Source organism: Planococcus citri, chromosome 5 (assembly GCF_950023065.1).
Source record: "Planococcus citri chromosome 5, ihPlaCitr1.1, whole genome shotgun sequence".
NCBI lineage: Eukaryota > Metazoa > Arthropoda > Insecta > Hemiptera > Pseudococcidae > Planococcus > Planococcus citri.
In genome coordinates this window covers 47,594,055-47,620,453 of record NC_088681.1, presented here as the reverse complement: position 1 = coordinate 47,620,453, position 26,399 = coordinate 47,594,055, and the positions used below count along the sequence as shown (strand labels likewise).

The following is a 26,399-nucleotide window of genomic DNA, read 5'->3' as shown; positions in this document are numbered from 1 at the left end:
CCATGCGACCCTCCGGAGCCATGACCGCTACTACCAGCGAAATTTTCGGTCTGGAAGAGGTTTATTTCTATTAGCTTTACCTACTGATTATTAAATTAAAGAAAATATTCGCTCAACTTACCTCTTCGATTGCATTGGTGGCTACAAAGCATACCAGAATGAAAATTGAACAGAGCATGTTGATTTGAAAATGTTTTTTTTTTCTTCTTCTGAATTGGTTGTTGAGCGAAATGATGATAATATTCATTTTTTACCGAAACGATGTAATAACAATTAAAATTATTCGTCCAAACTGTGTAAATAGTATTTTTACGTAATGGTATTCTACCTCTGCGAAATCATCGATTTCGAAAATTTTCATTGCTCGGATTTGTCGCATTAAATTTTGATTAAGTAATTAAAAAATATAAATTGATTTCGTGGTTGTTGATTTTCGTTTGGATTACTTGTTCTACTGGCTTGCAAAAAGTGCATATTTTCGTGCAAATGTAGAAGCATAATTGCAATGTGCAACTGGTGCATTTCAATTAAAATCACCTATGTAAGAGTTATTGTATATTTTATACGTATGGGAATGGTTATTCGATTAATAGGTAGGTATACGTGGGGTGGATGATACTGAAACATTGCAAACTATACGTTTTTAATATTCAATTTCAAACAATTATTATGACATTTATACAGCATTTCATGTTCTGGTTGTAGGTACCATTATTTTAAATTAATTATGAATCTTTGATAGTATTACCGAAGTGATTTTTTTCATGATGAAATTCAGTCACTTTTACTAACTCGAACTTTCATACCTTGGCATTTGGATGTTTGTTTGTTTGCGTTATTTCTTGCAAAAAATGTTGCTTACAGTTAGAGTAGGTACTTATGCTATAATTTTTGACTTTTTTGATCATTATTTAAAAATATTCAGAGGTAGGATGGTTTATATTTTGGATCTATCATTACAGCCATCATTTCAAAAGGTATTCGGTCAGCTTCGGTGGTTTTCTGTGGAGCATAATTGCCAAAAAAAATTGAATAAATTGCACTACTCGAATGGTAAACATGAAAATGTAGTAAACTTACCAAAATATGATCCTTCAGTGATATGCCATTGTTGATTTTTTTGAATGCATCGTCGATCTTGAGCCAGTCATCGCGAGTAGTGATTGCCATCATCATGATCCAAACAGCCCAACGATCAGTACCATCTGAATGTTTGAGCATGATTGTAGCCATATAGTTGTATCTATCGTTCACATATTGTGCTGTGAACAATACATATAATACGAGTACATATGATTGGTTTGAATACAGATCTGATGGATTATAATGGAGTCAAACCGCACGCGACTTGTGAAAATTTACCCAATGAAGTGTACGCATCGACTAAATCGTGATTTTTGATTTTTTGTTTGATGGCGTCTTCGATGCTTATGTTTAGATCAGCTTTGAATTTTCCTATAACAGCTAATCCAAATTTCAGACTCCTTCTGATCAGTGTGCTTTCTAGTTCATCTCGAGCTTCTTTCCAATGCGGATATTCTGCAATAAATTAATAATTTTTATTCGGTTTTTTCGCCTGCGATCTCTGAAGCTGAAAGTCAGTACATATTAAAAAATGTGAAAAAATTACAGAAGGGGATTTTTTTCGATACAACCTCCAAGTGCCTCCTGCCCTTGTCTCAATTTTGGAACAAAACACAAAAATTCGGTGAGATATGTTGATTTCTCTATTTGTACCGGTGCCCCTTGGAACCCTTCTAGCTCCCAATTTTTTTTTTTAAGGTATGAAAAATAGTGGATATTCTGATTCACAAACAATTTTTTTCAAGCATTTTGACCAGTTATTAAGATACTCTACTTAACACTATTGCGTTCAATAATTACCTACTTATTCTTGCGTTGTTTGGATTGGTACCTCAAATATTTATACAAACATCAAAAAATTAGAAAGTCCTTGGTTCCTACAAAACTCACAAATTTGCCCTTTAAAACCCAGAACAGACGCCTGCGTCCACGAATAGCCCAAGAATCAAGATGTACTTAATTTTACTTGGAACTTTTAAAAAGTTGCTACATTTTTAAGAACACACAAACCTTCGCATGAAATAGCATAGGTAAACCACTTATTACTGTAATAATAATGATGACTGATGACTGTCAAATAAATAAATAAATAAATAAATATTATGTATAACCTTGACCTCATTCCGCGAAATAACCAGAAAAAAGACCAAAAATCATTACCTTGACTGAAAAAATCCATAACCTTGGCCAGAAAATTTTACCAGTTACCATTTTTTCAAAAATTTTTGTTCGAGCATAATTTTCCATTTTCCTGTAAAAATTGCTTACTAGGTACTCGTAGTTTTTGAAGTTTTTTTTTCAGAAAATTTTGTTAAATAGGAAACTGCATATTTTTTATTGCCTAAACAGTAAAGATCCTGTTTTGCCCTTACTTTATTCGGTGACAATTTTTTTTTATAAAGTTCAACATCCCTGATTTTTTTGTTGGAAACTGTTCTTAAATCGAGAAGAAGGTCATCAGAAGGTGTGATTTAATTACGTGAAAGATTTTTTTGTGGAGTTTTGTCCAGCTTCCGAAGGTAGTCTGTTGTCTGTCTGATCCCACGACGCCATTGACCCAACAATATGACTTCACAAGGTCGTCTGACTGCTTGCCTGTATTCCTAAAGGTCATTGAGCTGTCTGTCTGACTTTTCAAGGTTGTCTGACTGCGTGTCTGTACTCCTAAAGGTCATTGACCTGTCTGTCTGGCTTCTCAAGGTTGTCTGACTGTTCGTCTGTACTCCTAAAGGTCATTGACCTGTCTGTCTGGCTTCTCAAGGTTGTCTGACTGTTTGTCTGTACTCCTAAAGGTCATTGACCTGTCTGTCTGGCTTCTCAAGGTCGTCCGGATACTTGTCTGTACTCCTAAAGGTCATTGACCTGTCTGGCTGGCTGCTTGTCTGCACTCCTAAAGGTCATTGACCTGTCTGGCTGGCTTCTCAAGGTCGTCTGGCTGCTTGTCTGCACTCCTAAAGGTCATTGACATGTCTGGCTGGCTTCTCAAGGTCGTATGGCTGCTTGTCTGCACTCCTAAAGGTCATTGACCTGTATGTCTGGCATCTCAAGGGTGTCTGGTTTTTTAAAGTCATTGACCCGTCATTCTGGCTTTTCAAGGTCGTCCGTTAGCTGGTTGAACCTATCGAGGTGACTGACCTACATGTCCCAGCCTTAGCCTTTCACGGTCAATGTCTGACCACTCGAGGTTGTCTGTGTGCCTGTCTGGCTTTTCAATGCGGTTGTCTGTCTACTTATGTGTACTCTTGAAAGGCCATTGACCCGTTTGTCTGGCCTATAAAGATCATTGACCCATCTGTCCAGTCTCTCAACGTTGTCTGCGTGTCTATCTGGCTTCCCTAGGTTGTCTCTCTGCCTGTTTGGATGACCTCTTGAGCCTATGGTCATTCCCTCGCGTTTCTGTACTCTCAAGGTCATTCACCTAACTGCCTAGACTCCCAAGGTCGTTCTTTTCTGTCTCAATATAGCTATTTGGAGCACTCAGTTCCGACGTTACAGCACTTCCCTTTCCCAGTTTAGAGCATTGTTAGAGCACTTTTGACAATAGAGCCCCCTCCCCTATATCTTGGAGCATTGCGTGTTTACAAACCTGTTGCAGGTGCAGCTAATCATCCAACTTATGCATCTTGATCCCTGTTGCAGGTATGTTCATTAATTTTAAAAAAATATCGGTTATTGTTTTGCAGTTACATTTTTTTGCATTTATTTGCTCTTCAATTTATTAAGAAAATTCAAAACCTAATTCATTTTTTCAACTTTAGATTAGTCATGGGTTGAAATTTTCAAAAACCGATCATGATTGGAGAAAGTAAAAAGTACCTTTATTAAGTAGCTTAGGTTTGAAGTAAAAAATAATTCAAATAGCAATCAATTCAAATTTTAAACTGTTTGGGTTTGATCAGATTAGGTTGGTTTCAAATTCAAAATTGGGCAAGTTAGTGGTTTAAATTTTAAAACCTTACGGGTTTGGCAAATGTAGATAGTTTTATGATTTGCTTTCAATTTTCAAAATTTGATAGAATAACATGGGTAAGTAGGTAGACAATTTTTACATATTTTCCCCAAATATCATTAAAAATTCAAAAAATGAAAATTGAAAACCCAACGGGGGAGGCTCAATTTATTTTTCAATAAAACTATTCCTCAAGATCCTTTTGGAAATTTTTCAATTTCTGATCATCCAAATAGGAATCAATTCAAATTTATAAATTATCTGGGTTTGATTAGATTAGGTTGGTTTTAAATTCTAAATTGGGCAAGTTCGTGGTTTAAATTTTAAAACCTTATGGGTTTGGCAAATGTAGATAGTTTTGAAAGCATAATTTGAAACAAAAGAAAATTGATTTCAAATTTCACTACTTACATGTTACGGTTTTAGATTAAGTTTTTCTGCTTTTGAAAATTTTGGTAGGTATAGTTCAAAATTTAAATTAAGTTTGTTGTTTTTATTTTTTTTTAAATGTGATTTCGCGACAATGTCGCGACGGGCTTCTAGTGTTCATTAATTTTCAATGTTCTAAAAATTGTTTTAGAAGTTTGCCTTGTGGGGCTCCATTGTCAGAAGTGAGTGCTCCAACCTGCTCTAACAATGCTCTTAACTTTTGCATTATTAACATATTTCAGAGTAGGTAATAACGAGCCCTTTTTATTTCATATTTTTTTTATCCATTTATGCAATTTTGTACTGTATTGAAAATTTCAAATACTTACCCACCTTTTTCCAAACTTTCTGCTTTATTTTTTACATCATCAGTTGTGAAAGCAGTATCTTCAGGATCTCGATCATTCTGCATTGAAAAAAATGAAAAAATGAACGAAAGTCTAGAATTCAGACATATCAACCGATTTCAAGAATCACTCACCGCTACCCAAACTCTCATTAAATTAGAGAACGGATGTCGCTGCTTTTTACGTCGTGTAGTCAACCCGTTTTTATGCCCTAGGAGAAAAATAGTGAAAATTATTTTGTACGTTGAATGATGAATGAAAATTTGAGACATTCTAGATCAAAAGCAGATTACTGTGATTGTAAATAAAGTGCATCGCACTCATTTCTTGACACAATGTTAAAACGATGATGATGAAAGTTTCATCTCTTTTGTGAAGAAATTCTCCCAAGTACATTGTCAGTACAGTGATTGGATCGTTGACCAAACCGAAGCATAGATCTTTGAATACTGGATTCTTTTCATGATTCGGTTTAAACATTGGATGTATGAGACGTTTCTGCGATGAAAATAAGGTATACAAGTGTAGAAAAGATATCATTAACGTTACATCTAGTGAATCACTTTTAAATCACCTACCCCCTTATTATAATTAGCGATTTCGCTATTTATCACTTGACGATTGAGTTGCTCTCGGAATGGAAGTATGGAAGCTATGACTTTCTCGCTGAATTGAGCATTTACGATATTCGCCGCATCAGCTTTATCTTGCGCAGTGGCAGCCGGTAGTTGAGGCTCAGGTGGTCCATAATCTTCGTGAGAATGGTAACCGTGATAAAAGTGGTAGTAGCCGTAGTATGTGGGGTTGTAATGATACGAAGATGATGCTATGGCGGCTCCTGCAGCTGCACCAACTGCGCCGCCTACTATGGCACCTATAACACCACTTCCACCTGATTTTCCTCCTGCTCCTGCACCTTTGCCTGTTCCGGAAACGCGTCCACCACCTGTACTGCCTCGAGTTCCTCCGCCTCTTCCACCACCACCATGACCACCTCCGTGTCCTCCACCGTGGCCACCTCCTCCACCCCCTCCACCACCTTTTCCGCTAACCTGGAGGAAGTTCATCGTTTAGTAGTAAAAACATAAATAGTGTTGAGAATAATATTCATCACTTACCCATTGGACTAGGATAATGGCTATAAAACAAAAAATGATAACCGTTCCACGCATAACTTACTATTCGCTTGTGTGAATGAGGGTTTCTTCCGTTCGAATTGGTTGTGGAGCGAGTGTCGATCGTACTTGTTTTCTACCACAATAAGCGTATTAATATGCTCGCAAAAATTAATTGTCCAATCTGTGTAAATGAAAATGCGCATTTGTCACGGTGGATGTTTGCATCTGCGTAAAATTTTAAATTTTACACGTGTGAAATTTGACATTTCTAAATAGTTTCAATTTTATGTTGGTATTTTTCACGTCAACTCTTTATTGATGCGAATGATTTAGCGAAAATGTTATCCTTTTTAATCGATTTTTAGAATGTTTGAGATCGATTTATGGTTCAAATGATTTCCAATTTTATAAGAATACAAAAAAAAAAAACACGGGCAATTATGTGGAAAAAATGGTTGAAAGATAGCACATAAGCATGTGTTACAGTTTTCAAAGGAATCGAATTGTATAAATAAGCAGGTAGGTCTAGGTACTAGGTAGGTATAGGGTTTTTAATTTATTTTTAGTCATTGAATGATTGTGTCCTTACATTACTGATACCAAACTGAGAAACATAAAATTTCAATGTGCAACTGGTGCATTTCGATTAAAATTGAGTATACAAGAGTTATTGCATATTTTACACAATCTATGGGAATGGTTATTCGATTATTATTTTAATGTTCCATTTCGAAAAATTATTATGACATTTACAGCATTTCATGTTATGGTTGTACCATTTTTAAAATTTATAAATTTCTGATACTTAGTGTTATGTACCTATACCGAAGAGATTTTTTAATGATGAAATTTTGTCACTTTTGCCAACTCCAACTTTCATACCTTGGCAGTCGGATGTTTGCTTGTTTGCGTTATTTCTTGCAAAAAATGTTGCTTAGAGTAGGTACTTATGCTATAATTTTTGACTTTTGAGGTAGGATGGTTTATATTTTGGATCTATCATTACAGCCATCATTTCAAAAGGTATTCGGTCAGCTTCGGTGGTTTTCTGTCGAGCATAATTTCCAAAAAAAATTGAAAAAATTGCACTATTCGAATGGTAAACATGAACATGTAGTAAACTTACCAAAATATGATCTTTCAGTGATATGCCATTGTTGATTTTTTTGAAAGCATCGTCGATCTTGGGCCAATCATCGTGAGTAGTTATTGCTATCATCATGATCCAAACAGCCCAACGATCAGTACCATCTGAATGTCTGAGCATGATTGTAGCCATATAGTTGTTTCTATCGTTTACATATTGTGCTGTGAACAATAATATGCTGGGTGTAAGTACAGATCTGATGGATTTTACAATTATAGAGTTAAACCGCCCAAGACTTGTGAAAATTTACCCAATGAAGTGTACGCGTCGACTAAATCGTGATTTTTGATATTTTGTTTGATGGCGTCTTCGATGCTTATTTTTAGATCATCTTTGAATTTTTCTATAACAGCTAATCCAAATTTTAGACTGCTTCTGATCAGTGTGTTTTCTAGTTCATCTCGAGTTTCTTTCCAATCCGGATATTCTGCAATAAATTAATAATTTTTATTCGATTTTTTTTCGCCTGCGCTCTCTAAAGCTGAAAGTCGCCGTTCAAAAATTTGAAAAAATTATGATGTGATTTATCGGCACGACAGAAATACATACCTAGGTGTTTTCACGATGAAAAAAGGACATTTCAACGACAAGAAAAGATAGGTACATATAAGGTATTGGGCGACAGAATAATTTAATGCACGTTTGTCGTTTATATAATTCATTCAACGACAAATTGTGCACGCCAAAGAAATGAAATAATGCTGGACATAAAAAATATGAAATACACATACAAAAATTGATAAATAGCATGCCAAAACAAAACAAAAAAACCAGTTCATCTACAGCACAGGTAGTGCATTTTTGGGCAACAGGAAGAGATGGAAGTAATTTGTAGGATTAAACATTTCACCAGAGATTTTTTTAAACACTCTTTTGGACAGTTTTAAGAAAATAATATGAGATTTTTTTATAGTTTTGATGAAAAGCAACATCGATTTGATGGTTTTGACCAAAAAAGCAAAACTTGCTCACAATTCAAAAAAAAAAAAACAGTAGAACTTTCTATCAACTTTTAGTGATTTGGACTATTTTTTTTTAAAATTGGAATTTCACAAAGAAAAATACTAATATTGGAAAATTTTTTCCAAAAATAGAAAGCTTATGGCAGTTATTGAAAAAAAAACTGGATTTTTGGCAGTTTTGTAAAAAGCAAAGTTCATTGATAATTCTGGAAAAAGAAAGACTTTTTTAAAAAAGTTTCAATAACTCGTGAGGTAGCATCCATGCCAGTATGTGATACGATTGTGACTGTATTATTCTCCTCCTTGGTCTATGTGTTGACTCCCATTTAAGCCAAACCCCAAAGTGACTGGAACAGTTCGAGGCTTCATGCACTGAACTGGAACTTTCTCTCATCACTGCATAAGTAGCCCTACATAGCTGCGGTGAAGAAATACAAAGGAGAATTTGGTCTATTATGCTTATGTATGTCCTCCCACTATAGGTGACCAAAGATGGTGATCTTGGGTACCTGATCAATACTTGAGCCCTTTGTGCGTGTCATGTTGTGATATGTGATTCTATTAAATTGTTGTGATATGTATATGTTTTTTACGTGAATCCCTTAAATTGATGTGATAAGATGTTACTGTTTCAAGAGGTCTCTTGCAAATACAGATTCCTTTTCATCATTGTTGTGGTTTACCGCAAATATCCAAGTGTAGATATAGTAGTTCTGAGTTATCATTTCGTTGCGAGAACCTACAATTAAATAGACACTCTAACTAGTATACCTTATCAGTTGTGAATATTGTCGAGCCTATACTTGGTATGTAGTTCAAATAGGTGAGACTACATTAAGGTCGAGTTGAATCAGGGAGAATCCCGTGCGCTTTCCAGGAAAGCCATAAGGTACAATATGTCTATTCTCTGTGAATATATTCTGACCTTAACCACCCCTCAGACTAATCTTTTAAATAATCTCATTACCATTCCTGCCCAATCCTTCTCTTACAAACTGAAAAAACGCACAACTTTTTCATAATTTTTAGAAATTTCTGCAAGAAATTAAGTTTTTTTAGAAAACAAAACTATAGTTTTTTAAGAAATAGAGGACTTTCCATTCGTGAAATTTATTTGTTTATTTTTACAGAAAAATTTCTCATTACAAAATGAGTTATTTTTCTGGAAATTTTTTTTGGCAGGGAATCATTTTCTTTTTCTGGGCAGTAATTTTTTTGACGTTCAAAATTTTATTTGGACGTGGATTTCATTTCTTTTGTTGAAGCCGGTTTATACATAGAAGTTGACAGAAGTTTAATTCAAACATCTATGTATTACGCTGCCCCTTAGAATCCTTCTAGCTACCCAAATTTTTAAAAAACAATACCTTTGAAAAATAGTAGATGCGTATCTTGATTCACAAACAATTTTTTTTGTTGGAAACTGTTCTTAAACTGTGAAGAGAGTTATCAGAATGTGTAATTCAGGTTTTAAGATATCAACAAATTACATGAAAGATTTTTTAGTGAATTTCTGTACAGCTTTCCTGTCTGGTCTCATGAGATCATTGACCCAACAGTATAGTTTCACAATGTCATCTTACCACTTGTCTGTATACTGTTGAAGGTGATTGACCCATCTGTCTGGCTTCTCAAGGTTGTCTGGCCACCTGTCTGGAATCTTAAGGTCATTCACCCGTTTGTATGGCTTCTCAAGGTCATCTGACTGCTTGTCTGAACTCATAAAGGTCATTCACCCATCTGTCTGGCTTCTCAAGAGGTTGTCTGTCTTCTTTTCTGGCTTTTTGAAGTTGTTTACCCATCTGTCTGGCTTCTCACGTTCGTCTGTCTGCCCAGTGAGCCTCTCGAGTTCACTGACCTGTGTACCTATGTGGCTTCTCGTGACAGTCTGTCTTCCTGTCTGGCTTCTGCTGGTTATGTCCCGGCTGTCTAGTCTCTCAAGGTCATCTGTCTGGTGATTGGATCTCTCGAGGTCACTGACCTATTTGTCTAGCTTCTGTCTGGCTTTCCAATAAGGTTGTCTGTCTGTTTATCTGTATTCTTAAGATCATTGACCCGTCTGTCCAGCCTCTCAAAGTTGCCTGCATGCCTGTTTGGCTTCCCAATGTCGCCTATCTGCTAATTTCATTGGTCCATCTGTCTGGTGTCTTAAGGTCATTGACCTATCTGTCTAACGCTAACCTCTCACGGTCATCTGTCAGCCTATTTGGTTTCTTTACATCCGTCATTGTCCTATCTGTTTGTCCTCTCAAGGTCTCATGTCCGCCTGTTATGCCTGTCAAGGTCACTAACCTACTGTCTGACCTATCAAGGTTGTCTGCGTGCCTATTTGGTTTCCATGCGAGTGAATAAGGCCATTCACTCGCGTTTCAGGTCACTGACCTAGCTGCCTGGGCTCCCAAGGTCGTCCTATTGCCTCAATATAGCTATTTAGAGCACTCAGCCCCAGTTTAGAGCATTGTAAGAGCAATTTTGACAATAGAGCCCACTCCCTCATATTTTTAGGCATTGAGTGTTTGCCACCCTAGTACCTACCTACATACCTACCTACCTACTGCAGCTAACTATCCTACTTACGCATCTTGGTACCTACCTGTTGCAGGTACGTTCATTACTTTTAGTTTTAGAAGTTTGTCTTGCGGGGCTCCGTTGACAGAAATGAGTGCTCTAACTTGCTTCAACAATGCTCTTCAACTTTTGCATGTCAGACATCATCCGGAGTAATAACAAGTCTTTTTACTTTATTTACCTAATTTTGTCTTCAATTCATGCAATTTTGAACTATTTTGAAAATTTAAAATACTTACTCACCGTTTTCCAAACTCTCTGCTTTATTGTTTACATCATCAGTTGTGAAAGCAGTATCTTCAGGATCTCGATCATTCTGCATTGAAGGAAAAAAAAATGAACGAAAATCTAGCATTCAAGCATATTCCCATTTCAAGAATCACTCACCGCTACCCAAACTTTCATTAAATCAGAGAACGGATGTCGCTGCTTTTTACGTTGTGTAGTCAGCCCATTTTTATGCCCTAGAAGAAAAATAATGAAAATTACATAATTATTTCTCCCTGCGTTGAATGATAAATGAAAAGAGGCATTCCAGATCAAAAGCAGATTACTGTGATTATAAATAAAGTGCATTGCACTCATTTCTTGACACAATGTTAAAACGATGATGATGAAAGTTTCATCTCTGTTGTGAAGAAATTCTCCCAAATACATTGTCAGTACAGTGATTGGATCGTTGACCAAACCGAAGCATAGATCCTTGAATACTGGATTCTCTTCATGAATCGGTTTAAACATTGGATCTATGAGGCGTTCCTGCGATGAAAAATATAAAAATGTTGAAAAGAAATCATTAAGGTTACATCGAGTCAGTCACGTTTAAAGCACGTACCCCCTCATTGTAATTAGCGATTTCACTATTTATCACTTGACGATTGAGTTGCTCTCTAAATGGAAGTATGGAGGCGATGACTTTTTCACTAAATTGAGCATTTACAATGTTCGCCGCATCAGCTTTATCTTGAGCAGTGACGGCCGGTAGTTGAGGCTCAGATGGTCCATAATCTTCGTGAGAATGGTAACCGTGATAGAAGCGGTAGTAGCCGTAGTAAGTGGGGTTGTAATGATACAAAGATGCTGCTATGACGCCTCCTGCAGCTGCACCAGCTGTCCCGGCCATTACAGCACCTATAACACCACTTCCTTCTGATTTTCCTCCTGATCCTGCACCTGCACCTTTTCCTGCTCCAGAAACGGGTCCACCACCTGTAGTACTGCCTCGACCTCCACCTCCACCTACACCACCACCTTTTCCACCACCTCCTCCACCTCCTCCTCCACCACCACCACCACCACCTCTTTTTCCACTAGCCTGGAGGACGTTCATCGTTAAGTAGGTACTAAACATAATTAATATTGTTGGAAAATATTCATCACTTACCCATTCGACTACGATAATTGCTATAAAATATAAAATGAAAATTGATCCACGCATACTTATTCGCTTGTAAGTGAGGGTAATTTCCGTTCAAAGTGGTTGTGGAGCGATTGTCGATCGTACTTGTTTTCTACCGCAATAAGCGTAGTAACACCTGCAACAATTAATTGTCGCGCAATCTGTGTTAATTAATATACATGTCAGGATGGATGGTTTGCATCTGCGTAAAACTTTAAATTTTGCACCTGTGAAATTTGACATATCTAAATATTTTCAATTTTATGATGGTATTTTTCATGTCGGCTCTGCTTGAATTGTTTTTGAATTTGAATCGATTTTTAAAATGTTTGAGATCGATTTTTGATTCAAAATCTCTTTCTAGCATGTTTTGAATGGATTTTACAAACTGGACAAAGTTGTGAAAATATGGTGATTTTTTTTGTAATTATGACTAGAAAATAATTATTATCAAAAAAAATCGAGCCATTATATTGGAAAAAGACGATTAAAAGGTAGGTAGCACAAAGTATTACAGTTTTCACGGGAATCGAATTGTGTTGATATAATTATGGGTTTAAATTTATTTTCATAGCATAATTTTCATTTTTTTCTTCGATGTTGATCATTCTGACTCCTATGAGTTCATAGTTTTCAGTAAAAAGAACAGGACACAATAATTTATAAAACTCGTTTATTCACTTTTCTACCTACAATAAATCACGATTTTTAAAAAAAAATTCATTCTCTAAAAATATTCAAAGGTAGGTTGGCTTGTACTTTGGATCTATCATCGCAGCCATCATTTCAAAAGGAATTCGATCAGGATCGTTAACTTTCTGTGCAACATAATTTCAACAAAAAAAAAAAAAAATGTGTAGGTAATAATAATAATAATTTTTTCATTCAAATAAAATGCACCATTTGAATGATAAACATGAAAATAAAGTAAACTCACCAAAAGATGATCCGTTAATGATACCCCATTGTTGATTTTTTTGAAAGCATCGTCGATCTTGGGCCAGTCATCGCGAGTAGTGATGCCTATCATCATGATCCAAACTGCCCAGCGATCATGACCATTCGAATGTCTAAGCATGACCGTAGCCATATAATCGTGTTTATCGTTCACATATTGTGCTGTGAACGATAATATGATAGGTGTAAATACAGATCTGATGGATGTTTTGATTCAATTTTACTAAAATTAAACAGCGCATGACTTGTGAAATTTACCCAATGAAGTGTACGCATCGACTAAATCGTGATTTTTGATTTTTTGTTTGATGGCGTCTGCAACAGTTATGTTTAGATCAGCTTTGAATTTTTCCATGACAGCGAATCCGAATTGTAAATTTTTCCTGATCAGTGTGTTTTCCAGTTCATCCCGAGTTTCTTTCCAATCTGGGTATTCTGCGATAGGTAAATGAGAAATATTTAAATTAAACAATTTTTTAAGCTGAATCGCGGCAAAATATCATTTTTTAAAATCAATAATTACCAAAAAGTCTTCTTTTTTGTTTTTTCATAAACATTTTTGCCTTTTTGCTATACTAAAAAGTCTCACCTCTGTTTTCGAAAAATAACTCGAATGTTTGTCTTGTTTGACAGAAATTGTCAAAAGTATCAGTATTTTGCCAATAGTGCCCAAAAAGACCTGCGTTTTGTTAAATTATCGAGTATGGAATTGTGTCGAAAATCGTCAAAAATTCTCGCTTGTCCAAAAATTGACCAACAATTTTTGCTTTTTAGAAAAATGGTTAAAATTTTTCGTTTGCAAAAGCTTCAAAAAATTTTATTCTTTTCCAAAAATTGTCTCAACATCTCGGCTTTTTGGACAAAAATTGTCGAAAATTTATTCTTTTTATTAAAATGGCAAAAAATTGCCTTTTTTCCAGAAAATTTCAAAAAGGCCCAATTTTTTCCGAAATTGTCTAAAAGTTTTGCTCGTTTGACAGAAATTGGGAAGAAGCATAATTTTTTCCCAATAATTTACCAAGCAGTCCTGCTTTTATGTCAAATTGTCTAATTCTTGCTTTTTGCCAGAAAATTTCACAAAAATTCACGCTTTTTGGAAACATTGCTAGAAAAGGTGAAAAAAGTGTACTTTTTTCAAAAAATTACCCAAAGGTCACCGGTTTTTACCAAAACAAAAAGGTTGCAAAATCTACTCGTACAATAATTGCGAACAAATACCGGTTTGTCCCCTGTATTATGTATACCTTTACCTACCTAGTTACTGAAAAGTCTTGCGTTTTGCCAAAATTGTCAAAATCTTGTTTTTTACAACAATTTTCAAAAACTTCCCTTTTTTCAAAAATTGACAAAAATTTTCATTTTGTAAAAAAATCGCCGAAGGTTGCCGTTTTTTGGTGAAAATTCCAAAAAGTCTCATTTCCCCCCCCCCCAAATTGTCCAAAAGTTTCCCTTTTTTACAAAAGTTGTGAAAAATATTTTTTTTTTGCCAATAATTATACCTACCTATTATTAAGTATTTCCAGTTTTTTGCTGAAATTGTCAAAAATTCTCGCTTTTTTAGCTCAATTTGTTGAAAATTTCACAACTTTGAAAAAGTTTAACCTTTTTTCAAACATTTCAAAGAAGTTTCACTGTTTTACCAGAAATTGAGCCAAGAAGCTCTCTTTTTGGCAAAAATGTATCAATGTTTTGCTTTATCAAAAATGAAAAAAATTTTCGTTTTTAGCAAAATGGCTACAAAGTGTTGTTTTTTATGTAAAAAATTCCAAAAAGTTTCGCACATCTATAGAAGCTGCGAGAAAATGTTGTTTTTTTGGCACATGATTACTTTTTATAAGGTGAGCTGATTTTTGCTAAAGTTTTCAAAGTCTTGCTTTTTGACTTGAAGTCTCGTTAAGTATTTTTACAAAATTGCTAATAATTCCCAAAAAATCACGTGTGTTGTTTTTTTTATTACTTATTCATTATCAAACATTTTCGCACTTTAAAAATTGACAAAATTTTTTGAGTTTCATTAAAATGGCTGTAAGTAAATAAATTGCGATTTTTTTCGTAAAAAAACAAAAATTTGTCAAAATTTTCGCTTTTGGCCAAAAATTGCTTTCTCCTACAATGCTTTCAACTTTTATATGATAAACATTCTCCGGAGTAATAACAAGCCTTTTTCTTTCATTTTTTCATCAAATTAAGCAATTTTGGACTGTTTTGAAAATTTTAAATATTTACCCACCTTTTTTCAAACTTTCTGCTTTATTTTTCACATCATCAGTTGTGTAAGCAGTATCTTCAGGATCTCGATCATTCTGCATTGAAAAAAAAAAAGGAAAAAATGAACGAAAATCTAGCATTCAGACATATCAACCATTCAAGATTCACTCACCGCTACCCAAACTTTCATTAAATTGGCAAACGGATGTCGCTGCTTTCTACGTCGTTTAGTCAACCCGTTTTTATGCCCTAGGAGAAAAATGATGAAAATTATTGGTACATTGAATCGATAAATGGTAATTTGAGACATTTTATATCATAAGCATGTTACTGTGATTGTAAATAAAGTGCATCGCACTCATTTCTTGACACAATGTTAAAACGATGATTATGAAAGTTTCATCTTTTCTGTGAAGAAATTCTCCCAAATACATTGTCAGTACAGTAATCGGGTCGTTGACCAAACCGAAACATAAATCCTTGAATACTGGATTCTTTTTATGATTCGGTTTAAACATTGGATGTATGAGACGTTTCTAGGATGAAAAATATTAAAATGTGGAAAATAAATCATTAAGGTTCCATCGAGTTAGTCACGTTTGAAGCACGTACCCCTTCATTGTAATGGGCGATTTCACTATTTATCACTTGACGATTGAGCTGCTCTCGAAATGGAAGTATGGAGGCGATGACTTTCTCACTAAATTGAGCATTTACAATACTCGCCGCATCAGCTTTATCTTGCTCAGTGGCTGGCGGCAGTTGAGGTTCAGATGGTCCATAATCTTCGCCAGAATGGTAACCGCGATAATAGCGATAGTAGCGGTAGTAAGTGGGGTTGTATGGATACAAAGATGATACTACGGCGGCCCCTGCAGCTGCACCAGCTACTCTAGGTAGTACGTGTTCTATGACGCCACTTCCTCCTGATTTTCCTGCTGTACCTTTGCTTCCTCCGGAACTGCTTCCACCACCTGAACTACCTTTACCACCTCCTCCGCCACCTTTACCGCCTTTTCCACTAGCCTGGAGGAAGTTCATCGTTAATAGTACAAAATATAAATATGTATTGTTGGGAAATATTCATCACCTACCCATTGGACTTGGATAATCGCTATAAAACATAAAATGAAAACTGATCCACGCATACTTATTCGCTTGTAAATGAGGGTTTCTTGCGTTCGAAATTCGAATTGGTTATGGAGCGAATGCGGATCATAGGTACTTGCTTTCTATCGCAATAAGTGTAATACTCGCAAAAAGTAATCGTTCAATCTGTGTAAATAATAATAAATATGCGTATTTGTCACCATAGAAGTTGGCATTTGCGTAAAATTTTCAATTTTGCACCTGTGAAATTTGACATTTCCAAAAAATTTTAGTTTTATGTTAGCATTCTGTTTGTTCGAATCGTGGAAACTCATATCATGTTGATAATTTCCAAACATCTGGCACCTGAATTATTGATACGAATGATTTAGCGAAAATTTTATAGTTTTGAATCGATTTTCAGAATGTTTGAGAGATCGATTTTGGGTTCGAAATCTGTGTCTAGGAGGACGTTTTGAATGGATTTTACAAACTGGGCAACTACTGAGTGGTAAAAATACGTGATGATTTTGGAAACGAGTAGTGAAAGTTGTGAAAAAGCGGCAATTTTTTGTAATTGTGACTAAAAGTGAGTGAAATTTTGAAAAATTCAAAATACCTAATGATTTCCAATTATATAAAATATTCATTTTTTAAGTGCCTGCTTTTGTTTAAAATGGTGGCGAAATTTTTTCAATATGTTTCGCTCTTAAAATTACAGCACGAAAAATGGCATTTCTCATCAATTCGTTGAAAAATTGGGGGGCGGGGAAATTTGTTCACATGTTCGTCTACACATTGGTAAAATATCTCAAAAGAGTAAAAATTTTAATTTTTTAGGTTTCTCATGGTATTTTTGCAATAAGTGTAAAACTTCTGATTTTTTTCCCTCGAAAATGAAAAAAATGCCAGTCAAATTTTTTGATATGTTATTCTACATGTGGGTAATTCTCAGAAAAAGAGTCGATTTTGATATGCATAATTTTGAAAAACGAAAATCATTTTTTTGGAAAATTTCAAGTGGGAATCATTTGTATATGTGTCCCAGATCCCTTTTCTGGTGTTGGCCTCAATTCAATCCCCCCCACTGTGGACCCCGGTCCCCCTAAAACGGCGATAATTAGAATTCGACCCTCATCGATGTGTAATATGTCGATTGACATGTTTTCAAGGTCGTAGAATTCGAATCTGGAGTTATTTTTTTTGTAGAGGTGGAGGGTGAGGCGTGGGGAGGGGGAAAATGTCAAATTTTGCTTATACATATTATCGTGTAATATGTCGATTTATGTTTTTCAGGCCGCAGAGTTCGAATCTGGACTTATTTTTTTGGTAGGGGTAGAGGTGAAGTGTGGGGAGGGAGAAAATGTAAAATTTTGCTTGTATTATCGTGTAATATGCCGACTAGCGCGATAAAAGTACAGCTGTCTGAAATTTGGCCAAGTCGAAGGACAAATGGGCGCTGGACAAGCCGAAGGACAATCTCAACGTTTTTTCGTTTCTAGCCTTACCTACTGGACATTATTCGATTTTTAACACGTAATAAATGTGTACTTATCATGTAGAATAACTTCCCGTGCTCAATTATTGGTTTTGGCGGGTTCATTGGCGTAAATGAAAACACCAAGCCGAAGGACACAGATTTTGCGAAATATCAAAACTTCACAGATAAGTACGATCAGAACGAGCTGTATTGTAGTTTTTAAAAAGAACGGTGCGGGGTAACATTTCTATGAGAACAGTGAACCAGTGCAGCCACTCACCAGAAAAAAATGTTGGATTGGGAAGCTACCAAAAATAATTGAAAATTGCTGGAAAATTTGCGCAAAAAGTGTGTGACAGTTTTCAAATGTGAATTGTGAGCTTCCTATAGACTTATTGCAATTGCAATTTGCACAATAAGAGACCTTCATGTTCTATGATAATGAGAATGTGTCAGATTTTTAGCTGCCCAACTGCATATTCATCACGCCTTCTGGAGAAAATTCAAAGTTCTGGAGTAAGGAACGATGTTGCACAAACTCAACTGGAATTCCTATAACCATGCGCTCTACATATTTTTGCCTGAACTGCGCGTCCGCAAATAACGTCGTCACTCCTACCTCGTTTTTCCGCGCCCGCCCATCAAGTATCTAAATTTACAAGGTAAATATCTCGTTGAGTTTTAAATTTTCTTCAATTTTTTTTTCACCAACGTTTTCAGAGTAAAAAACTCAAGCAATGACTTTTTCAACTTTTCCAATATTGTGATCCGATAGTAAGTTATGCTTGAAAACGGATTCCTACAGAAAAACCATTTTCACGGATTTTCTGATCGATTAATATGAAAAATCTCAAAAGTCATTGCTTAAAAAATGGATTATCTTTCGAATAAAAAAAAAATTAGCAAAATCCATTGAATATTTGCCGAGAAATTTACCTTGTAAGTTGACTATCTTAAGCGTAAAAAAACATTACTGATCACAGCTGTAAAGTGTACCCTTAAGAGCATAATCTATTTCCATACTTGTATTAAAGAGCTTTACATTCGTCGATTCCCCTCTCTTCAAACAAATAAATTGTTGGTTGTGCTAAACCTGTGTTTTTGCGTTTGTTGTGGCATGGCTGAGCTAGAATTCAAATAAGTAATACAGTGGAACCTCAATAACTCGAAATCCAAGGGGAATGGTTATTCATTCGGCTTATAGAGGTTTTCAAGATGATCAGTTTCGAGTTATGCAGGTAAGATTTTGAGAGTGTTCGAGTTATAGAGGTAAATGCCAGACAATGTACGACTTATAGAGGCTTTCTCACTATTTTTGGCAAAAGTTTAGCTTCGAGTTACAACTGAGATAGGTAAGTGCATAAAAGATAGAAGTATGAATTAAAATATTCGAGTTATAGAGGTAAACACCCGACAACATACAACTTATAGAGGCTTTCTCGCTATTTTTGGCAAAATTTTTGCTTCAAGTTATGACTGGTTTGTGTTGTCAATTTTGACTTATCCAAGTAAAGTTAACATTGAGTGTTAAGGAGATTTTAAGGGGAATGGACTATGGAGGTTGGTTTGGCTAATAGAGGTTTTTGAGTTAACGAGTTTCCAGTTATTGAGGTTCCACTGTATTGATATGATATTGTTATGGAAAAAAAACAAAACAACAAAACTAGAATCGCGTCAGTCGCGTCATAAATGTAAACTGTGTAGTCGCTGACAAAAAATTAAAAACTATGATCATTGGTGAACCTACCTATAATCAGCTAGTGGGTATGTACAAAAACCTGATCAGCAGTATGAAACACAGCAAAAAGAAATGGAACTGCTACGTAAAGAACAACAAGCATTGAAAGAGAAGTTGGAGGAAATTAGGCCTCAACTTAGCTCATCCAAGATGTCAATAAATAGTATGGATATTGAGTCAGGCTCATCTTATCTAGCCGAAGTAAGTAAGCCAACATGCAGTGACAAACTAAAGACTGTTGGAATACGTATCCCACCAATTTACATAAGTAGAATCAAAAATATTACTGAATTTACTGCAATGTTAGAAAGCATGGAAGAGTATGAGACCCCTATGCTGCAAACCCTCTCTCATGGAGATGTTAAAATAGCATGCTAAAATGAGCAAAGTTTTAGAGCAGTGTATAGGGCACTAGAGGCTATAAGGAAGAATCCTAGTCACAAAATGTATGGAATTGGGCACCATACATATCAGTTGAAACAAGATGAACCCTATCAGGTAATTATAAGGGGGCTACACCCCTCTACTTCACCTGAGGATATCAAATTAGAATTGATTAAAATTGGGCATGATGCCATTAATGTAACCAATATAATTATTAAAAAAACAGAGGTGAAAAAAGATGAATCTGGAGAAATTGTGAGTAAGAAATCATATAAGGTGGCATTACCACTCATTTATGTATATCTTAGCCCAAAAGAAAACAACAAGACCATTTATGAAATGGGGTTCTTGTTGCACACTAAAGTGAAGGTAGAACCTCCAGCAAAAAAGAGGGAGCTACCCCAATGTAAAAACTGCCAGCAAGTTGGACATACCAAAACATACTGTGCAAGGAAGCCCAGGTGTGTCAAGTGTGGATTAGACCATGAAACAAAGCAATGTAGGAAGAAGACAAAAGATCCAGCCAAGTGTGCTAATTGTGATGGTGATCATACAGCTAACTGGAAAGGATGTCCAGTATATCAAGCTAAAATTGTTGCTAGATCTAAACCAAAGATGACAGTAACTGATTGTGTCAAGTAAAGCACCACTCGAAGCCAGGAGCAGATAACAACTCAGAAACCTGAACAAGCCAAAATTGTCAAAAGAAACCTTCCAAAGAATCACACCGATGAATCAGATGAACGAGTGGAACTACGCGTAGAAGAGCAGCCAGTTTACAAGACATATGGGAACTGCTTTAAAAAAATGGATAAAAGAATTTCTCAAGTTGAAAACTCAAAAAACAAGCTCAAAGCAATGAAACATTCATCATTTAAAACCTCACAACTTAGTCATAGATATTATAAAAAAATAAATAGAGTAGGTACTCTCAGTGTAGAGATACTTTATAAAATAGCAGAGTATACTCTCACTGTAGAGAACCCTGCTCTTGTCATGTAACTAACTTGTTTGAAGTTAGATATATTATTTATTTAAGGTCTCCTTAAGATTGTAATAAACTTTGTTAAATAAAAAAAAATGTATTGCAATTTGAAAAAAAAATTCAAAATTTTATACAACGTACATCCGGAGCAATTTGCAACTGAGATTTTCCATTTTCGGTCATTTTAGAGAACTTTGAAGGCTCACAGCTCCGCCAAAAAGAATCGAAAAAATGTCCGGTTTGCGTCATTCGTCATCGTTTGATGACCTCTACACATGATCTGATTTTGAAAAACATCGAAGACCTCTCGTGCAGAAATCCGCCGATTTGGCATGGAATGAACAAATGACAATTTCAACAAAAAAAATCGAGCTATTATGTGGAAAAAATTGGTTGAGAGGTACCACAGTTCTCAAAGGGATCGAATTGTGTAAGTATATGGTTTTAAGTTTATTTTCATATAGCATTTTGAATGAACTTTGAAAATAATTTTCGGTTTATTTTACAATGTTGACCATTCCAACTCCTTGAGTTCCTAGTTTAGTGAGATTTTAAAAAACACACGACACAATAATTTATAAAACTCTTTATTAATTTTTGCACAATAAATCACCGTTTTGAAAAAAGCCCATTCTCTAAAAATATTCAAAGGTAGGTTGGTTTATACTTTGAGTCTATCATTACAGCCATCATTTCAAAAGGGATTCGGTCAGCTTCGGTCGTTTTCTGTGTAGCATATATATAATATATATTGTGTAAATAATAATAAAAAATATGGAATCCATATAAAATGCACTATTTGAATGGTAAACATGAAAACAAAATAAACCCACCAAAAGATGATCCGTTAGTGATACGTCTTTGTTGATTTTTTTGAAAGCATCGTCGATCTTGGGCCAGTCATCGCGAGTAGTGATGCCTATCATCATGATCCAAACTGCCCAGCGATCATGACCATCCGAATGTCTCTGCATGACTGTAGCCATGTAATCGTATTTATTGCTCACATATTGTGCTGTGAAGAAAAATGAAAGTGTAAATTAAATAGAACTGGTGAATTTTCTGATTAATTTTACCAGAGTTGAGTTCCACGAAATGCGGAATTCACCTACCCAATGAAGTGTAGGCGTCGACTAAATCGTGATTTTTGATTTTTTGTTTGATGGCGTCTTCGACAGTTATTTTTAGATCAGCTTTGAATTTGTCCATTACAGCTAATCCAAATTTTAAACTTCTCTTGATCAGTATATTTTCCAGCTCATCTCGAGTTTCTTTCCAATGCGGATATTCTGCGATAGATAAATGAACAGTAGATATTTATATTTCAACTTTTTTTTTTTGAGCTTTTGTCACAGGTATCCTAAACACATTATGAAAGTTTTTCTGAAAATTACCTCTAAATTTCGATTTTTTGTATTTAAAAATCTGATCTTGCCCCCTCCTTGAAAACATTGTGAATTTTCAAAACAAAATGATAAAAAACGTGATTGGGTAGCTACACCTTTGAGAATTTCTAGTCAAATATCAGGTTTGAGGGTGACTTCAGAAATGAGTGAGAAAGAGTGTAAGTATTTTTGGGGGTCAATTGTTGTTGAAAAATATTTTTTTCTACTCATTCATGTATCAGAAGTTTTCCTCAAAACGTTTGGTTAGAATTGGTTCAGAAAAAATATTCCAAGAGTTTTAGTAGCCCATAATCGCACATTTTGTGATTTCATTGCAATTTTTCAAAAAATTTACCGTCACAAAAATACTACATATTTTTTCATTCATGTCGAAAGTAATCCTCAAAACACGTTGGTAGGTAGTTGGAATACAGGGTGCCCAGAAATATCGAGCACCCCTAGGAAAGTTTTTCATTAAAAATATAGGTTGGCAACGTGAAATAGATGCATATGATTGGTGGAATATTATGTATCTCTCCAGTCCAACAACCAATCATGGGCTATCATTATTATCATTCACTGTGACCAACCAAAGTATTTTGGTAGAAAACTTTTTTAGGGGTGCTCGATATTTCTGGGCACCCTGTACGACGTGAAAAAAATTCTCTCAGGATTTCAGCAGCATAGTCAGATGGCCTAGAAATCCCCCCTCCAGAGTTGTGACTGCCTAATCACATACTTCGTCATTTTATTGCAATTTTTTAAAAAGAAATACTTTGGAAAGGTTTTGAAAAATTTTCCCACCCCTCCCCCTTCCCTTTCATCGAAAGGCTATTTTACTCTGTCGTATCAGAATTGGGCCACGAAAATAGGTCTTCAGCAGTAATTATCAGACATTTGATTTTTTTCATCCATTTATGCAATTTTGAACCATTCTAAAAATTTCAACACTCCGTAGCTTTTCTAATTTTGCAGCTATTTCATCTTCAAAATTTTTATGCTCTGGTAAGCAGAAAAAAAATACAAAATCTGCGAACGAGTGAGAGAGAGGATCCCTCGTTAATATGATTGAGACGATATTAGAATTATGCTTCTAAACTTGAGTTGATGGGATGTTACAAAAATGAACGAGTCCTCCCCTCCCCTTCCCTCAGGAGTTGTAGTAGCTGAGCCAATGGTGATTTCTTAGTGGTTGAGTCAGCGAGTGTTGTAAAAAAAAAAATGACCAAGACCGAAGTAAACGACTTGAAAAATGTGCACATTTTTTGGGGCCGAGTTGATGTGAACCGACTCATTTGATGCTTCTTAGGTTCTTACTAGCTAACTTGTCACTCTGAATTCACGATTCACCATCCCTATAATCATCTCACTGTATAATATTACCTTTTTCCAAACTTTCTGCCTTATTTTTTACATCATCGTCTGTGTAAGCAGCATCTTCGGGATCTCGATCATTCTACAATAAAGAAACAAAAAAAAAAAAACGAAACAAAAATCAGGCATGAATTTGAGATAGAAAGATATCAAACAACATTAAAATCTACCGGCCAAAGGAATCACTCACCGCTACCCAAACTTTCATTAAATTGGCGAAAGGGTGTCTTTGTGCTCTACGTCTGGTAGTTAACCCATTCCAATGCTCTAGAAGATACATAGGTATAAATAATGAGAATTTTTTGGACAGTCAATGACATACGAAAATTTATACCTATACCAGATACCTATTTTAGATCAAAGTACGTACTATGATTGTAAATAAAGTGAAGAGCACTCATTTCTTGACACAGTGTTAGAACAATGATGATGAAAGTTTCATCTCTTCTGTGAAGGAATTCGCCCAAGTACATTGCCAGTACCTTGACTGGATCGTTGACCAAACCGAAGCATAGATCCTTGAATACTGGATTCTTTTTATGATTTGGTAAATATTTTGAGTGTATGAGACGTTTCTGTTGTAAAAAAAAAAAAAAAATGCACAATGTAGGTTTGAAATTATTATCGTATTATAGGATTAAAATGTGTTTGTAGCACGTACTCCGTTATTGTGATTGGCAATTTCGCTATTGATCACTTGACGATTGAGTTGCTCTCGAAATGGAAGTATGGAGGCGATAACTTTCTCACTGAATTTAGCATTGACTATGTTCGCCGCATCAGCTTTATCCTGCGCAGTGGCGGCCGGTAGTTGGGGTTCAGATGGTCCATAATCTTCGTGAGAATGGTAACCATGATAGAAGTGGTAGTAGTTGTAGTAAGTGGGGTTGTAATGATAGAAGGATGGCGCTATAATGACTCCTACAGCTGCACCAGTTATGCCAGCACCTATGACACCACTTCCTCCTGATTTTCCTCCACCATGTCCTCCACCTCCATGGCCACCATATCCGTGTCCACCACCTCCATGTCCTCCTCCACCTCCGTGTCCACCTCCTCCACCTCCATGACCGCCGCCTCCACCACCTCGTGCCTTAGCCTGTTAGGAATTCATCGTTAATAAGGTTATATAAACTTAATTTTGATATTGTTGATAAATGTTTATTGAAATAATTACACATATATTTCACTTACCTGTTCGACTATGTTGGTGGCCAAAAAACAAAAGATGAAAATTGAACCACGCATATTGGTTGTGAAATGAGGGTTCATTCGGTCTGAATTGGTTGTGGAGCGAATGCTGGTCGTCCTTACTTTCCACTGCTGCTGGCAACGTAATATCCACAACAATTAAATGTCGAACTCAAATCTGTGTAAATAGTATTTGTCATAATAAACGCTGGCATCTGCATAAAATGTCGAATTTTGCACCTGAAAAATTTGACATTTCGAAAAATTTCGTTGCTGTACTTGTGTCGATGGGTATTTTTCACGTCAATTCCGTTTGTTTGAATTGTGCAAACTCGTTTCATTTTGATAATTTACGAAGATCTGCGATCGTGTTATTGCGGACTATTTAGTGAAAATTTTATGGTTTTTAATCGGTTTTCGAAAAGTTTGGAATCAAATTTTGATTTAAAATCAATTTTTACGAAGTTTTGAATGAATTTTACAGAATTTTGACACTTTACATTTTGAATGAGATCATTGATAATACATATCTGTGTTTTTAATGTTGCCTGATTCTCCGTGATTTTGGGTTCTTTTCTTTACCTGAGTTCTTGTTTGAATTGGTAAAAGCTGATTGTTCATTTTCAACTTTTTGAATCATTTGAAAATGCTTTCAGGTGAAGTTGAATCGATTTCATTATAACGTAAATGGATAATTTTGGGGTAATTTCACCATAGTTGAGACAAAAGTGGTATGATTAAAAAATTAAACTGTGATAAAAAAACGAATAGGTACATGAGAAATTTTTTGTAAAATGTATTTAGGTATATTTATTTAGAAACTGGTTGGTTTATACTTCGAATCTATTACTGCTGCCATCATTTCAAAAGGTATTCGATCAGCATCCGTGGTTTTCTGTAAAACATGATTTCCAAAAAATATGGAATTTCAGTTAATTTGATCTCTTGAGTTATATAAACATGAAAAAAAACCTCACCAAAATATAATCAGTTAGTGATACCCCGTTGTTGATTTTTTTGAAAGCGTCGTTAATCTTGGGCCAGTCATCAGGTGCAGTGATACCAATCATCATAATCCAAACAGCCCAACGATCAGTACCATCAGAATGTTTGAGCATAGTTGTAGCCATGTAATTGTATTTGTCCTTCACGTAAAGTGCTGTGAACAAATCAAGGTAGATAAATAAATATGGAGTTGGAGGAACTTTTGCAGTAGATATAAAATGTGGAATTTACCCAAGGAAGTATATGCATCGACTAAATCATGATTTTTGATTTTTTTCTTGATGGCATCTTCGATACTTATCTTAAGATCACCTTCGAATTTTTGTATAATAGCTAATCCGAATTTCAAACTTTTCCTGATCAGCGTGAACTCCAACTCATCTCTAGTTTTTTTCCAATCAGGGTATTCTGAAAGTTCGATAGGAAGCTGAGTTTTACCCATTTTTAAATTATTATTGATAGTGATAGATCCATGATTTTGGGTACATATTTTGAAAAATTGAGATTTTTTTCATGCTTTTTATTGTTCTGAATATCCAGAGTTGGGATGAATGAACGCCTCAGATGTCGTTACTAAACTAGTCATAACTGCCCCTGTTC

At 35.4% G+C, this 26,399-nt stretch overlaps 4 protein-coding genes and 1 long non-coding RNA gene across 9 annotated transcripts in view; 1 reads left to right on the top strand and 4 right to left on the bottom strand.

The window, feature by feature from the left end:
- The window catches only part of Adcy2 (adenylate cyclase type 2 Ac76E), a 605,017-nt gene that overhangs the window by 525,649 nt on the left and 52,969 nt on the right, over positions 1-26,399 (top strand). The window lies entirely within an intron of this gene.
- LOC135848677 (uncharacterized) lies at positions 543-6,146 on the bottom strand. The gene is made up of 7 exons (XM_065368640.1): positions 5,388-6,146; positions 5,103-5,307; positions 4,944-5,020; positions 4,796-4,868; positions 1,363-1,539; positions 1,081-1,262; positions 543-1,002 (listed from the first exon to the last, which is right to left on the bottom strand). The coding sequence occupies exons 1-7, from the start codon at positions 5,874-5,876 to the stop codon at positions 922-924; spliced, it is 1,284 nt and encodes a 427-aa protein (XP_065224712.1). The 5' UTR covers positions 5,877-6,146; the 3' UTR covers positions 543-921.
- On the bottom strand, positions 6,470-7,542 carry LOC135848739 (uncharacterized). Its single transcript, XR_010559424.1, has 3 exons — positions 7,325-7,542; positions 7,054-7,235; positions 6,470-6,975 (listed from the first exon to the last, which is right to left on the bottom strand). It is a non-coding gene; the product is annotated as an uncharacterized LOC135848739 (long non-coding RNA).
- Positions 10,186-11,934, bottom strand: LOC135846781 (putative mediator of RNA polymerase II transcription subunit 17). Its single transcript, XM_065366063.1, has 4 exons — positions 11,440-11,934; positions 11,159-11,363; positions 10,992-11,068; positions 10,186-10,920 (listed from the first exon to the last, which is right to left on the bottom strand). Exons 1-4 carry the CDS (start codon positions 11,932-11,934, stop codon positions 10,840-10,842), a joined length of 858 nt encoding a protein of 285 aa, XP_065222135.1. The 3' UTR covers positions 10,186-10,839.
- On the bottom strand, positions 12,497-15,380 carry LOC135847902 (uncharacterized). The gene is made up of 4 exons (XM_065367631.1): positions 15,191-15,380; positions 13,219-13,395; positions 12,941-13,122; positions 12,497-12,821 (listed from the first exon to the last, which is right to left on the bottom strand). Exons 1-4 carry the CDS (start codon positions 15,306-15,308, stop codon positions 12,741-12,743), a joined length of 558 nt encoding a protein of 185 aa, XP_065223703.1. The 5' UTR covers positions 15,309-15,380; the 3' UTR covers positions 12,497-12,740.